The following is a 16571-nucleotide window of genomic DNA, read 5'->3' on the forward strand; positions in this document are numbered from 1 at the left end:
CAAATTATTTAATATTTCTGAGCCTCAGTTTCCTCCTCTACAAAATAGAGATAACATCTACTCACCTGGTTTCTTGTACAAAAGTAATTATTAATGACTTGTAATGCCAGTGTATCACAATGGGCTCCCAGTTCATTATCACTGTTAGCAGTCGAATAGCAGACGTGTGGACAAACTTCTCTCTCATACCACTTTTGTAATCTGCTTGCATTTAACATTTAATACCTATAGTTTGGTTAAATGGAACATTTAGAGCTCTCAGTCCCAGTGCCCAGTAGAGTGCCTGGCATATAGTAGGAGTTCTACACATTTGTTAAACAAATGAAAAATTAATAAATGGCAATGCACAAAGAGGGGAATACTGCCTGGTAGGGGAAGAAGATTTATAAGATCTATATCTATCTATATTTGTATCTATATCTCTGTATATAATATCTGGTTATGATAAGTGGTTTTGAAAGAGATAAAAATAAAATGTTATGTAAATTATGATTAATAAATCCAGGAATGCTTCCCAGAACACTCAATATTTGAGCTGTGTTATGAAAAATATGTTGAATTTGGTCATGAGGGAAGGGAGAGAGTAACATTTTAGTAAAAGTAAACAGCATGACCCGAAGGTAGGCAGACCTGAGAGTGTAGGATATATTCCGAGGGAGCTCAGAAAGTCTGATGTGGCTGAAGAGGTGGGTGGTTGATAGAACAAGATGGGAGAAACGGCTACAGAGAAGCATTAGGGCCTAACTGTGACAGACTTTAAAGTCTAGGCTATGGAACTTGGACTTGAACCTGCAGGCCAGAGGTTGCAGATCGGCAGCCCACAAACTAATTCTTGTCCACAGATATATTTTTTTTTGGGGGGAGGGGTTGCTGAAAAGAATTGGCTTACATGATGTTTTTAAACTAATTGAATTAGTTGCCAACTTTTTAAAAAATTCAGGTTTCACATTAGAGTCTAGAATACCGTCTTTAAAAATAACAGAACATCTGAAATACTGAAGAGCTGCATTCTTGCCTGGCAACAACCAGTTGGAGTTAAGTGATAGCTGCATCTTTTAGATGGGGCATGCACTCTCTATTTCGCCTCAGCCTCCACCACCCTACCCTTTGTGTATCTCATACCAGGTTCTCTTCACTCACTTTTGTTACTCATGAGGCATTTGGGTTTGAAACCCCTGGTGTAGGGGCACCTGGGTGGCTCATACAGTTAGGCTGACTCTTGATTTTGGCTCAGGTTATGACCTCAGGGTCGGGATCCAATGTATGGGGCACCGTGCTCAAGGGGGAGTCTGCTCAAGGATTCTCTCTCTGTCCCTTCTCCTGCTTATTCTCTCTCTCTCTAAAATAAATAAATAAATCTTAAAAACAAAACAAAACAAAACAACCCTGGTATAGGCAACTGAAGGTTAAAGAACAGAGGAGCAATGAGAAGAGTTATCCTTTTAGACATAGACTTATGATTCTGAATCTGTTGAAGATAGCCTGGAAGAGGGTAGTCAAGGGAGGAATTAGGGCTGGAGCTGTGGGAAAGGATAGGATGAAATGGAGGCTCGAACACTGAGGAGCAGGAAGAACATATGAGCTGCGAAAGTAACCTTTTATTACCCTCTAAGTGGAAGAAATAGCAAACATTCACAAATCAGCAGAGAGAAGAATTCTGAGGGTTTATTCATAAGCTCCATTCATCATTCCTAATGCAACTCAAATGTTTTTAGATGACTCTTCACTCTCTTTCCTAGATTCTGAATAACTCCCAAAGACAGAGTCCACAGTGTCTTATTTATCAGTGAACCCCAGTACCTAGCACAGAACCTGACAAGCAGTAAGTGCTTAATAAATACTCATTCAATGCATGAATTGGAGGGATTCTCTACTTCACTTGTAAGTAGAGGAAAGGTTTATTACATTCCTAAGTATGCTAAAACCACAGGGGTTTTTGCAACCCTCTCCACACCCCCCAAGCCAAACTCCTAGTTTGGAAATAGAATTTTAATTCTGTGGAAATAGAATCCATCCTTTTATTCAACAGGTATTTATTGAGCACTGACCATGTGCCACGCCAAGCTGAGTTTTAAAGACTTGATGATGAACAAAACTCACATGGTCCATGTTCTCAGGAAACACACCTATATTCTGGTGAGGAAAAGACATATTAAACAAGTAAATGCACAACTAATGTTAACTGTATTTATGAGAACTCCTCCAAAAGAAAAATACTGAGTACTACTAAAACATATTAAAATATGGGTGAGTGAGGAACCTGAGCTAGCCTAGTAGGTCCAGGAAATCTTCCTGGAAGTTCTGTATGCATAGGCATTAACTAATGAACAGGGAAAAGGATGAACCAGCATTTCAGGTACAGGGAACAGCATATGCAAAGGCAGGGGGAACTGTCAGGCATTTGAGGAAAATGTGAGTGGAGTTCACAAAGCAGGAGGAAAAGAAAGGTAGAGAGATATTAGATCACATAGATTTGATGTTTAAAGATTTGGATATTTATACTAAGAACAATGAAAAGCCAGAGACAGAGTTTAAGTAGAAGAATAATATGACCAGATTCAACTTTTAAAAAGAACCCTCTACACAAACATATGTTGACACATGATTATTAACAAAGGTCTAAAGGCAATTAAGAGGAAAAAGGATAGTTTTTTTTTTCCCAACAAATGGTACTGAAGAAATAGGACATCTCGATACAAAAGAAGTGGATCTCCATATATAAAACTTAACTCAAAATGGAATATTACTCAGCCATCAGAAAGAATGATTACCCAACATTTGCAGCAACATGGACGGGACTGGAGGAGATTATGCTAAGTGAAATAAGTCAAGCAGAGAAAGACAATTATTATATGATTGCACTCATTTATGGAACACAAGAAATAGGAAGATAGGTAGGAGAAGGAAGGGAAGAATGAAGGGGGGGTAAACGGAAGGGGGAATGAACCACGAGAGACTATGGACTCTGGGAAACAAACTGAGGGCTTCAGAGGGGAGGGGGTGGGGGATTGGGATAGGCCGGTGATGCGTAGTAAGGAGGGCACATATTGCATGGTGCACTGGGTGTTATACGCAAATAATAATCATGGAACATTACATCAAAAACTAACGATATACTGTATGGTGACTAATATAACATAATAAAAAATTATTATTAAAAAATGGATCATAGACCTAAATAAATGTAAAACTGAAAAACTATAAAGCTTCTAGAAATCAAAACACAGTTTTTTAGAAACACAGTTTGAGATCTTGGGCTAAAAAAGATTTCTTAGATCTGACACCAAAAGCATAATCCAAAATGAACAAATTGATACAATGGACTTCATCAGAATTAATTTTTTTTTGCTCTTAAAAAGATCCTGGTAAGACAATGAAGACAAACTATGAATTGAAAGAAAATACTAGTGAATTATATTTCTGGTAATGAAGTTGTATCCACAATATACAAATTAACCTAAAAACTCCGTAATGGAATACAAGCAGCACAATTTGGAAATTAGGCAAAAAATTTGAGTAGAGTCCTCATCAAAGAAAATATACAAATGACAAAAAAGCACATGAAAAATACTCTACATCGTTATTCATTGGAGAAATGCAAGTTGAATGAGAAACACCTACACATTAAATTAAAAAGACTGACCATACCAAGTGTTGGTAAGGGTATGGAGGAACTGCTGGTAAGAATGTTAAATGATATAATCACTTTCGAAGGCAGTTTGGCAGTTTCTTAAAAGGGTAACTATATACTTACTCAGCAACCCACTCAATCCACTATTAAATATATAGTCAAGAGAAATGAAAGCTTATGTCTACATAAAGACATGTATAAATATTCATAGCTGCTTTATCTGTAATACCTAAAAATTTTAGAGTCCAAATGCCATCCACAAGCAATGGATAAACAAACTGGTATATCCATACAATGCAATATTACTTAGCAATAAAGTAGAAAAAACTACTGACACACATAAGATGCTGAATGAAAGGTGTCAGACCAAAAAAATATGATGATTCCATTGATATGAATTTTGAAAAATGTAAACTAATTTATAGTAACAAAAAAGCAGATCATTGTCAGAAGAGGAGTGTGGGGAAGGGTACAGAAAGTAAAAAAGGGCACAAAATAAACTTTTGGGATGATGGGTATTTTCACTATCTTGATTAGGGTGATGATTTCACGAGTGTATGCATATGCCCAAAGTTATCAGTTTGTACAACTTTAAATATGTGTAGTTTATCGTATGTCAATAATACCTTAATTATGCTGTTTTTAAAAATCCTTCTGGAATAGAAACCACAGACATAGACCTACATAAATATAATCAACTGATTATTGACAAAGGAGCAATGGCAATACAATTAAGCAAATACAGTTTTTTCAACAAATAGTGCTGGAACACAATGAATCTAGATAGACCTTACACTTTTCACAAAAATTAACTCAAAATGGATCGCAGACCTAAATGTAAAATGCAGAACTACCCTAGAAGACACATAGGAGAAACCCTAGATGACCTTGGGTGTGGTGATGACTTTTTAGATACACCAAAGGCAAGATCCATGAAAAAAAGAATTGATAAACCGGACTTCATTAAAGTTAAAAATTTCTGCTCTGTGAAAGACAATGTCAATAGCAAGAGAAAACAAGTATAGACTGGGACAAAATATTTGCAAAAGACACACCAATAAAAGACTGTAATCCACAATATACAAAGAACTCTTAAAATTCAACAATAAGAAAATAAACAACCAGATCAAAAAATGAGCCAAAGACTTTAACAGACACCTCACCAAAGAAGATATTCAATGGCAAATAAGTATATGAAAACATATATTCCACAGCGTATGTCATCAGGGAAATTCAAATTAAGACAGCAATGAGATACCACTACCAAAACTACCAAAATTTGGAGCACTGACAACACCAACTGCTGGCGAGGACATGGAACAACAGGAACTCTCATTCATTTTTGGTGGGAATGCAAAATGGTACAGCAGCTTGGGAAGATAGTTTGGTGGTTTATTACAAAACTGAACTTACTTTTTCTATATGATCCAGGAATCATGCTCCTTGGTATTTACCCAAGGGAGTTGAAAACTTACGTCCATACAAAAGGTTACACACAATGCTCATAGCAACTTTATTCAGAATTGCCAAAACTTGGAAGCAACCAAGATGTACTTCAGTAGATGACTGGATAAACAACTGTGTATGTCCAGACAATGGAATATTATTTAATACTAAAAAGAAATGAGCCATCAAGTTATGAAAAGATATGGAGGAAACTTAAATGTGTTATTACTAAGTGAAAGAAGCCAATCTGAAAGGTCACATATCATATGATTCCAGCTATTTGACATTCTGGAAAGGGTAAAACTATGAAGACAATATAAAGATCAGTGGTGGCCAGGGAGTGTGAAAATACTCTGTATGACACTATAGTGATGGATATAAGCCATTATACAATTATTCACACCCATAGAATGTACAACAGCAAGAGTTAACCCTAATGTAAACTATGGACTTCAGGTGATTATAATGTATTCATGTAAGTTCATCAGTTGTTACAAATACACTGCTCTGGTGGGGAATGTTGATCATGGGGTAAGCTGTGCATGTGTGGGTGCAGGAGGCATATGGCAAATCACTGTGCTTTCCTTTTTCGTTTTGTTGTGAACCTTAACCTGCTCTAAAAAATTAAGTCTTAATTTTAAAATTCCTCTGGCTGCTCAGTGCAGAACTGACTTCTAGCATAGCGTGAGTGAAGAAGACAGAGACTATTTACAGTGATCCAGATGAGAAAGGGAAGTGCCTTGAACTAGGTTGGCAGTAGCAAAGATGAGGAAAACTGGGCAGATTTGTGAGATATTTGGGAAATAAAACTTATAGGAGTTGGGAGAATGTCCACCATTTTCCAAAGGTCAGTTTATCCTGGCTTTCCATAGCAAGGAGCTAGGAAAAATTACATCGACAAAACTCCCTTGAAATTGCAGAGGATGCCGATGGCAAAAACTTACCCTCACCCCAAATGTCCTGAGAGGACACCACTGGTTGCTAATTTGGTTGCTAATAAACTGCAAGGAAAAAGGAGAAGGAGAAGAAGAAAAAGAAGATGAAAAAGGATGGTACAAGCACATAATTTATGTAATATTCAACAGTGTCTCTCGATCTTTTTTAAAGCCATGGGAAGAAAATAAATGAGATGGGAGATCAGAGTTTAAAATTCAGAAAAACGTGGATGCCCTATTATGTTCACAGTAGTTAGCTTTTCCTGACAATGATATAAATGTTGATAGCACCCCTTTTAAAAATAAGATGTAACAATGTAATTCTTTAGATTTGTAGAGTGCTTTCCTATTTACTAAGTTGTTCCATCATCTTCTCTAACTACTTCAGTCTTCTAAGGTAGGTATTACTGGCCACAATTTTCTGATGAAAAAACTCTAAAGACAATTTTGGCATTATGGAAGCACCATGAACTTTGGAATCCTTCAGACCTGGGTTTAAACGTCTGTTGGGCTGCCATTTATTTAATGGGAGACTTCAGAGAATTATTTCACAGCTTAATTTTTTAAGACTTCTTTACCCCTGTCCATCGGTCATTTCACTACCATTAGCAACCCCTCTATATACCCACCCCGACTGGATGTAAATAAGAAGAAAACTCAAGTCAGTCACAGCACTCTAAATTGTCAGTGTCAGAAAGACCATCTAGTCCAGCCTCTACCTTCTCCCTTCCCCATTTCACAGAACAAGAAATTGAAGCTGAGGAATAGGAAGAGATTCATTGTCAGTCTTCATTCTACTTTCTCACCAGCCCAGCTGACTCAATTCCCTTTGAGCAACCCTAGTTAAAAGCTTTGGTGGAACTAAGGGTTGTGATGACTATTCAAATAAAGTTTTCAAAGTATCTGTGCATTTCAATTACATATTCCTGTTTCCTAGTATAATGCAGAATTGAAAATTAGCCTTGTTACAATTTGACATGTCTAAGAATAAGGCTGCTTCTTTACCGTAAGGAGTGATTTGTGAGATTCCTCACTAAAAAGGGCAGGGAGGGGTATACTGGGGATATATCCAGGCAAGGCTGAAGCCATTAAAATACCAGGGGATAATTTTCACTACCTCAGGTAAAAAGCTACTTAGGCCTTTGCATTCTGGACAGTTCATTTATAGCTCTTGCCCAAGTGCCCTTGACATTGATTAATCTAGCTAAAATAGCAATGAGATGGAAGACTAGTTTAGGTTCTACTAATGCGGAACATAGAACAAATTATGTCCTTGTTTCAATGTCTTCAACTGGAAAATAGAGCTGATCATACCCACTCTTCCTTGCCTTTAGGATTAAGTTACCTCCTTTGGTCAGTGTAAGTAAATGCCCATGATGCTTGGCTGTGAACAAGGTAAGTCTCTGTAGAAGCCTGTAAAAAGGGAAGAGATCCACTCGAAAATCTCCGCCAGCATTCTGGGAGAGACAGACCCTGCCCAAATCCAGAGGTGTAAGAAATTTAAAGGCAAGGGAGGCCCAAGGCCCCTGCTGACACAAAGGGAAACCTCCTTTCCCATAGGTCTACCCTGCCACATAGACTCTTCCATCCCCATGTGCTTCTCCATCTTTACAGAGAGACTCTGGTATCTCCTCCTTAAAGGAGCAATTGCAATATCCCACTTCACCCCCCCACTCCTGGCTGTCCACCAAGAGGAAGAAAAGCAGTCCTATGTAGTTTCCATTCCTTGACTAGTGCAGTCTTCAAGTTTAAAATATGCAAAAGCAACTTGGAAAAGCAAGCGCCTGTATATAAGCAAACGGATGCAAAACACAGGACAAAATCGAGGTCCCTGTGTACATGACCAGTGTTTCTGGCGTTTCTGTGTTTGCCTGCTTATCTGGGTGATTTTGCCTTTGCACGTCTAGATAGATGAGAAGTGTATGTTTAGAGGCAATTAGACAGGAAAACAGGAAGAGAAGAGGGTAGAAATGACCTCTGGTTATTAGGCAGAGGGTTCCTAGAGCAACTGGCAACTGCCACAAGGCCCAATCTACCCCTAAGGAGAAATGTGAAAGGTTTCAGCAAGTATCAGCTGCCTTGGCAGTAGCTTCTCCCTCAGTTTGTAGGAGACCCTCCCGTCTGTGCTTCTCAGTCTGCTTTGAACATATAGTCTGTCCTACTCCCTTCCCCCTCACACATAAGCAGAGTATGTTTTGAGAATGGACTTCCGAACCAAATCTGTAAGTGCTGGCCTTAGGGAGCTCGGCTTACCCCTGTCCTCAAAATAAAGCTCCGGGTTAAAGCTTCAGCTCTGGCACCTAAAGCCTGATCCCAGAAAGTAAGAGGTATTCAGGGAGCTAGGGCCCTTCTGGGCTACAGCAATCCTCTACTGCCTTCACCCACGCTGCGCCAGCACTCATTTCTCCAAAGCCACCCCGCGTTAGCACGCCGTGAGGGGAGGGGAGAAAAGGAAAGGGGAGGGGAGGGAGAAAGGAGGTGGGAAGGCAAGGAGGCCGGCCCGGCGGGGGCGGGACCCGACTAGCAAACTGTTGCATTTGCTCTCCACCTCCCAGCGCCCCTTCCGAGATCCCAGGGAGCCAGCGTGCCGGCAGAGCTGGAGGGTCCCGAGCAAACCAGGAGGCAAAACAGGCAACAGAGGAAAGCGACCGAGCTAGCCGCTCCAGTGCCGGACAGGAGCTGAAGGGAGGACTTACGGCGTCAACCCCAGCTGGGCTCAAGCGACAGCCAACGCTTCTTGCAGTGCGGCGGCTTGAAGCCGCCGCCCCAGAGCTGCCCTTTCCTCTTCGGTGAAGTTTTTTAAAAGCAACTAGAGACTCTGAGGAAGCGAGGAAAGTGCCGGGTAGGACTGACGACTGCCTTTGTCCTCCTCCCCTCCACCCCGCCCCCCCCACCCCTGTCTCCTCTCCTGTTGCTGCCTCGGCCGGCTCCTCTCTGCCCGTCCCCTTCCCCCCGCCCCAGTCGGCCCAGCGCGGCCAGCCGGAGTTTGCAGAGAGGTAACTCCCTTTGGCTGCGAACAGGCGAGCTAGCTGCACGTTGCAAAGAGGGCTCTGGGGAGCCAGGCCACCAGTGAGCCCCTTCAGCACTGCAGCTGGGACCCGGCTAGTTGGCGTACGCGGGGCTGGCCCCCAGGTTCCCCTCATTCTCTTTTCATCTCCATCTGCACGCAGCAGCCCCCCCCCCCCCCCCCCCTCCCCCAGCCCAAGCACTCCTCCCGACTCCCCAGNCCCCCCCCCCCGCCCCCAGTTTGCAGGGCCAGAGACCAAACAATGAAAGGGCAGAGGGCAGTGAGGGCTTCAGGAGACAATTAAAAACAAAAACAAAACCCTAACCAAACCAAACAAACCCCCAAACCCAAAATAAAACAAAAAAAGAATAACCCGGCTCCTATTTGCACCTGCTCCAGTGGACACTGAATTCGGAAGGCAGAGGGTTTTCCTTGTTTTTGTTTTGTTTTCTTCAAGACTTGGGCATCTTTTGACTCTACCCTCCCAAGATTTCAGGAACAGACTGTGAGCCTAGCAGGGCAGATCGTGTTCAGCGCGTGTTTTCCTGTGCAGGAGACTTTGAGGCTGTCAGAGTGCTCTTGCGTGTTTATTCCTCCAAGTTTCCTTCCCAGGAGCTTCCCGCAGGTGGGCAGTTAGCTGCAGCGACTACCGCATCGCAGCCTGTTGAACTCTTCTCAGCTAGGGAAGGGGAAACGGGATAAAGGAATTAGGTGGAAGAGTCAGTCAAGCTCAAGGATGGAAGTACAGTTAGGGCTAGGAAGGGTCTACCCCAGGCCGCCGTCCAAGACCTATCGAGGAGCTTTCCAGAACCTGTTCCAGAGCGTGCGCGAAGTGATCCAGAACCCGGGCCCGAGGCACCCTGAGGCCGCGAGCGCAGCACCTCCCGGCGCCCGTTTGCAGCAGCAGCAGCAGCAGCAGCAGCAGCAGCAGGAGACCAGTCCTCGGCGGCAGCAGCAGCAGCAGCAGCAGCAGCAGCAGCAGCAGCAGCAGCAACAGCAGCAGCAACAGCAGCAGGGTGACAATGGCTCTCCCCAAGCCCAGAGCAGAGGCCCCACAGGCTACCTGGCCCTGGAGGAGGAACAGCAGCCTTCCCAACAGCAGTCAGCCCCCAAGGGCCATCCGGAGAGCGGCTGCGTTCCAGAGCCTGGAGCTGCTTCAGCCACCGGCAAGGGGCTGCAGCGGCAGCAGCCAGCACCACCGGACGAGGATGACTCAGCTGCCCCATCCACGTTGTCCCTGCTGGGCCCCACTTTCCCGGGCTTAAGTAGCTGTTCCACTGATCTTAAAGACATCCTAAGCGAGGCCGGCACCATGCAACTCCTTCAGCAGCAGCAGCAGCAGGAGGTAGTATTGGAAGGTAGCAGCAGCGGGAGAGCGAGGGAGGCCGCTGGTGCTCCCACCTCCTCCAAGGACAGTTACCTAGGGGGCAGTTCGACCATCTCGGACAGCGCCAAGGAGTTGTGTAAGGCAGTGTCGGTGTCCATGGGCTTGGGTGTGGAGGCATTGGAACATCTGAGTCCTGGGGAACAGCTTCGGGGGGATTGCATGTATGCCCAGCTCCTGGGAGGTCCACCCGCTGTACGTCCTTGCGCCCCGCTGGCCGAATGCAAAGGTTCTCTGCTGGATGACGGCCCAGGCAAGGGCACCGAAGAAACTGCTGAGTATTCCCCTTTCAAAGCAGGTTTTGCCAAAGGGTTGGATGACGACAGCCTGGGCTGTTCGGGCAGCAGCGAAGCAGGGGGCTCCGGAACACTTGAGCTGCCATCCACCCTTTCTCTCTACAAGTCTGGAGCACTAGATGAAGCGGCCGCTTATCAGAGTCGCGACTACTACAACTTTCCTCTCGCCCTAGCCGGGCCGCCGCCCCCTGCGCCACCTCCCCATCCTCACACCCGCATCAAGCTGGAAAACCCGCTGGACTATGGCAGCGCCTGGGCGGCTGCGGCGGCACAATGCCGTTATGGGGATCTGGTGAGCCTGCATGGCGGGGGTGCTGCGGGACCCGGCTCAGGCTCACCCTCGGCCACCGCCTCTTCTTCCTGGCACACTCTCTTTACGGCAGAAGAAGGCCAGCTGTATGGGCCCTGCGGCGGGAGCGGAGGCGGCAGCGCTGGCGAGGCAGGGTCTGTAGCCCCCTATGGCTATACTCGGCCACCTCAGGGGTTGGCAGGCCAGGAAGGTGACTTCCCTCCACCTGATATGTGGTATCCTGGCGGTGTGGTGAGCAGAGTGCCCTATCCAAGTCCCAGTTGCGTCAAAAGCGAGATGGGCCCCTGGATGGAGAGCTACTCCGGATCCTATGGGGACATGCGGTAAGTTTCTCCTCCTAGACATGCCTTTGAATCTAGAGTTAGTCTGCGTTCTGGGGTTTCTCTCCTCTCCTACCTGCAGGGACACTCTAGAGCCTCCTGGGTACTCCTAGCCTGCCAAAACTAAGACCTTTGTGCTCAGAACCCTCACGGTGTGCCCCATTCCCCGCCACTGAGAGCCCCGGGTGCTGGCGTGTGCCTTTCCAGATACCTTAACAACACCTCCCCTACCTCCAGCCTCTTAAAATCCTCAATACCTCATTGTGCTCCGTGCCCCAAAGGCTCCAAACTTAAATCCAGTAGTAATAGCCACCTTCAGAAGTAAAACTCTTAAGCCCTCCAGTACTTGTTCTCTTAGCCCTCTTCCCAAATCTGAGAAACTGGACAGGAAATATGGGCAGTTTCACCTCTTAGAGTGTGTTAGGGTTTGCCCGCCAGCCTATGGCCCGTCTTGGCAGGTTAAAGACAAAGAGACTGGCCCAAACTTTTCTCAGTCCGCCTCCTCCAAAGAAATAAAATGGAGGTGCCGGATTAGAGGAAGAAAGTCTGAGTTCTCTGGGTTCTGAGGGCTGCTGTGTGAAGACGGGGTGAAGTTCCTTCCCTGGCAACAACTGAAAAGTTGTTCCCGGGTTGGAAGTCAGCAGAGAGAATCCAACCAAGGCAGGAGTAGAGCAGGCAAAGGTAGAGGAAAAGGAGAGGACAACTTTCTCGGTAAACACTGGGCAGTATTTGCTCTCACAGGTTGACCATGTTGGAAGTAGCTGCTTGGGTCGGTTTTCTCTTGCGAAGTGTTTATTTTCTCTATGGAGTACAGCAGATCTACAGTCTCCTACTTCAAGTTTGCATCAGACCCATAAAAGAGGAGAATGTTCTTTTAATGAATAATTTAGCCAGGCTTGAGTCTGACTTATAAAGTGTTGGAGATTTTTTAAAAGAATTTCCTGCTATTCCAGTGTGCTCAGAAAGTGCTTTTGGGAGGGAGGAGTGAGGCTTTTCAATATATTCCTTCATTTTAAGAACATGCTTGCATTTTTTATTAAAGTATAGTTGACATGCAATGTTATATTAGACGTGCTTGCATTTTAAAACATGAGCTGCTACCTCTAACAAATTTAGTAAGAACTGTTAGGGACCTATGAGCCATAATCTTGCCCATGAGTTTTAATTAGGACACAAGAAAAGCGGTAATCAGTTTCACCTTGCTTGTTAAAAATTCTTCCCATATTTGTTGAGCTTCTTGGAGATCATATTGAAGATTCCCCCTCCCCCAAACAAAGATATTAGTTTATCTCAGTGAGGAAAGGAATACTGACCAAGGAACTAACTCCTCAGGTGTGCTGGGGTACTTATGTCCCCTTGGAGTTGTCTTATTATGTTTTGCTTTAGCTGTTTTATCTGTGACTTTTCCAGAATTTTTTTGTTAGCTTAACATCTTTGGCGACTTAAATCCAACAATTTGCCTCCTTTCACTGATGCTTTTGTTCTTGGAAGGTTGATAGAACAGTGTTAGGACAGAGAGGAGGATAGGATTTCATAAAATACTACTTTCCAGGCTATTGAAGAAACAGCTTCTCACCAGCCTTTACATCTTACTATTAGATTTTAAGTGTTTAGCTTACACGATTTTCAAAGGGTTAATTTATACTGTTGAAATGTTTTCCAGTTAGTTTGGTTTTTTAAAACTTATTTTTGCAATGTGGTTATACTGTGAAATAAAAGGTTTTCTTCATTTTATTAGAACAGATTTACTTGGTAGGGTTAATTTTTTCCCTAAGGTTGTTGCTAGTCCGTTCTACTGTGAACTTTTTTGAGGGTTGGGGATGTCTCAGGTGCTTCTTGACATAACCATGATGCTAAACTAGAAACTTGTCTCTTCTGCACCTCCCCCAACAATTAACTCAGTTAATAGGGAGGAAATGGACAATTCTGCATCTTTGTTAAGGGATATGTTTCTTCAAAAATATAACCTGAGATTTTCAGGAAGTATCTATAGAAAGCACAAAGTTCTTCCCATCAGATGTGCAGTAAGCTAGGTTATTTTATCCCAGGTCTTAGTGGAAAAATTTCTCTGTTAGAAAGACCTGCTTAAATTAATGACCTTAACTAGTGATAATTTAACAGTATACCCAAAGAAACTAAAAGATTGTTAATCTTTCCTGGTTTGTGGTTGCAGCACTGGCTATGAGAGTCTAGTGAAAGGGAAAACTGGCATTCCTGTCTTGTGGGTTGACGAAGAATTTTCATTTCTAGGATATAGAAAATCGTTGAGTCAGTTTTTTGAAAATTCATCAATTTCATCAGAATGCAACCAACCTGTCTACAAGTTGACATTTTCTTACTTTATCTTTCTTTCCCTCATTTTGTTGGGGGCACAATTTGGTGAAAGGCAAGGGATTTTTCAAGCCAAAGCCAGAGCTTCCACCCTGTCTGTATTGCATGCATTATATGCTAAATTTGAGTTAAAGATCTAAAAATTCTAGAGGCTTCCAATAATATTGGATTCCTCCCTTTCCCAGTTGTGTGTTTGTGTGCTCATACACATTAGCTAATTGGGGGGGGTAACTTTAGTAACTTTTGGAATAACTCTGTGTTCTTATACATCTACAATGTTTCTGCTCAAAGAAGAGAGGCTAAAGGAGAGCAACTGAAGGTAGTCCTTAAACAAACAAAAAATAATTTAGCATGTGGTTTGAACAGAAAGAATAATAAAAAGTGATGGGACTTGTGTACAACACTGATGATATGTAATGGAGCTGTCTTCTTCCAGAGATCAAACAAGGCTACAACTTTGTTGATTGACCACCTGCCCACTTGACAGAAATAAGACCTTTTATATTCTAGCAAGCAGCACAATAATATGAAAAATATTGTTGGGAGTTGAGGCCCAAGGAAGCCAGTGCCAGAATAAGAGTTGGAATTTAGATTAATTATCCAGATGCAAAAAGAACATTTTAATTTTTCTCTTGGTAATTTGTTCTGATCTTTATAATAGGTAGTATTTCTGTAGTGCTTTGAGATCGGCAAATCCTGCTTTTTTCTCTTAGCTATTTAAAAAGAAAGCATTTTATTAATCCCGCTTTCCATCTCCTCTCCCCTCTTCAGTTATCAAACAAATTTTTATGACTATTTTGCAAGGAGTTGTTTGTTTTCTTAATGCAGAATTTTGCTTTGGGACCAAGATAGTCTGACACTTTATGTCCACAGCTTTTGAGAGTCAGTATGTTGGGAAGCAGCATCCTTTGTCCATTGTCAGCAAATAACTAGTGAGTTATGTTTGGGTACCAGAGATCAGAACCAGAGGACCAAGTGGCCACTCTGGGTGGTACCCCATTTGGAAATATGTGCAAGATGTACTGATCGAAGTCTCCTCTTCATTGTCCACAGAGTATCGCTTTTAGCTCGGCCAAAGGTTAACATCAGTAACAGATATTTTCCAAGAAGCTTGTAGCCTTCCAATTGCAGGGTCACTTTGGGGCACTTTCTTGCCAGTGCTAATTTTACCTCATCAGACTTCCATTCTTTGAGTTGTAAACTTTGATATAACATATTGAATTTGCTGGCACATTTAATTTTCTTTTTTAAGTGTTTTTCTTCCCTGTAATAATTTTCTCCTGTGGTGTACCTATACACATTTAAAACAATGAATCCTTAGGATTCTGACTGTTACTTGTACCGTGACTGCTCTTGGTGGGGATTATGAGTTGGTGTTAGGGACCTCGACAAATTTTGTTATTTTTTTTTTTCTATGGTGGTATCAAGACCGCCAGTTTCATTTGGAAGTCTGCTCAAACAGGGAACAGAATGTAGGCTGGGTGTGGCAAGTGAGGGACTTATTTTATAACCAAACCTGAAATCATGATTCTGAAAAATGAAAAGCAAACAAAAATCAAGTTTTGTGAGGTTGGTCAGAGAGGGAAAAGGAAACCTCTCCCCACCCCCTACCTCCACCATTTTCTCTTTGTCTGCAGCTTCCTCAAGTGCTGCCTGTCCCGGATTTTCTTTCATTTCTCTCCTTTCATGCTTTTAACTAAATGGAAACATAGACACTTCTTTCTACTTTACAGGATAGTTTTCACATTACACCTGTGGCATGCTCCTAAAGATTTTTTTTTTTTTTTAATCTGGAGAGTACCGATCAGATCAACCCCAGCACCTCTCTTTTAAGGCTAGATGACTTGAGGGGATTGCAAAATTAATAGCTGGGCTTTTTGAGCTTCAGGTTAAAGCCTGATTCAACAGTGGCTGAGGGAGTTGAACTCGAAGGCTTGAGGACTTGGTGATTTAATGAAGTTTTTTTGCCAGATGCTGTCTCTCTCTTTTGATCCCTGTCTCTGTTTACTAGCCATTCTGGCAACCTTTTCTCAAAGCCTGAAAATAACTGGACCCTCACTGAGACTGTGCTGGGTCAGACCTCCACCACACTTTCACAAGCAATACCTAAATCTATGTGTGATGGTGCTTGTTAGAAGTGTCTGGCTGGGCTAATAAATATGCCGATGCTATGTAATCATTTGAAAACAAAGAAGGATATTGAAGAAACTGTTCTACCTCAGACTTCCCCTACCAGCGAATATTCCATCAAGTTCTGAAAATGTTGAATTACTTATATCCTCATCTTATACACAAAGCTGACTTTTTCTTTTTCATTGCTTATAATGTTCTTTACAGTTACCAGTATTGGTTGGCATTTGTCATATTGAAGAGAATTATGAAATCTCATATTTATATATAGCACCCTTTTCAAAGAAAAGACCCAGTGTTTTATAGTTTACTGGATAACACATGTAAGTTGGAGTAGGCCAGGAGGGTGCTTAGTGAACAACAATTCGCTAATTGAGGGTATAGAAATAGTTGGTTTTCTATAACATTTATTTACCACGTGGAGAAACCTCTCTAGAGCAGCACTTCCCAGCTTTTTCCTCCAATCTTCCCACCAGATAGAAGATGTTTTAGATTGTTTCTCAGTAAGGGCTACTTTCAGTGGCTGTTGCACAGAAATGACAGGATTGTGAATTATGCACAATTCCTTGCACACTCACGGGTGCTGCCACCCTTTCTCTCTTAAACCATTTCCTGCTGCCAACCTGCAGGCCGCATTAGGGTTGAGAGTGGCTCATCCAAATAAGCTTATAGCTCTAAAGTGCTGGTTACTTGAGAATGCTGCCAATTTAGATCAGGTAGTACCTGAGTTTTATTTTATTTTTTTAATAACAGCTTTATTGAAACAATTCATTTTCATCCA

The 16571-nt window shown here is 42.8% G+C and overlaps 1 protein-coding gene across 1 annotated transcript in view; it reads left to right on the forward strand.

Annotated features, from left to right (window-relative positions):
* The first annotated feature begins 9755 nt into the window (after positions 1 to 9755).
* Positions 9756 to 16571, forward strand: part of AR (androgen receptor) — a 182303-nt gene continuing 175487 nt past the window's right edge. The window contains exon 1 of the mRNA XM_002929171.4: positions 9756 to 11332. Within this exon, the coding sequence (XP_002929217.2) occupies positions 9756 to 11332 (1577 nt within the window). The remainder of the gene's footprint in view (positions 11333 to 16571) is intronic.

This window comes from Ailuropoda melanoleuca, chromosome X, assembly GCF_002007445.2.
Source record: "Ailuropoda melanoleuca isolate Jingjing chromosome X, ASM200744v2, whole genome shotgun sequence".
In the NCBI taxonomy this organism is placed as follows: Eukaryota; Metazoa; Chordata; class Mammalia; order Carnivora; family Ursidae; genus Ailuropoda; species Ailuropoda melanoleuca.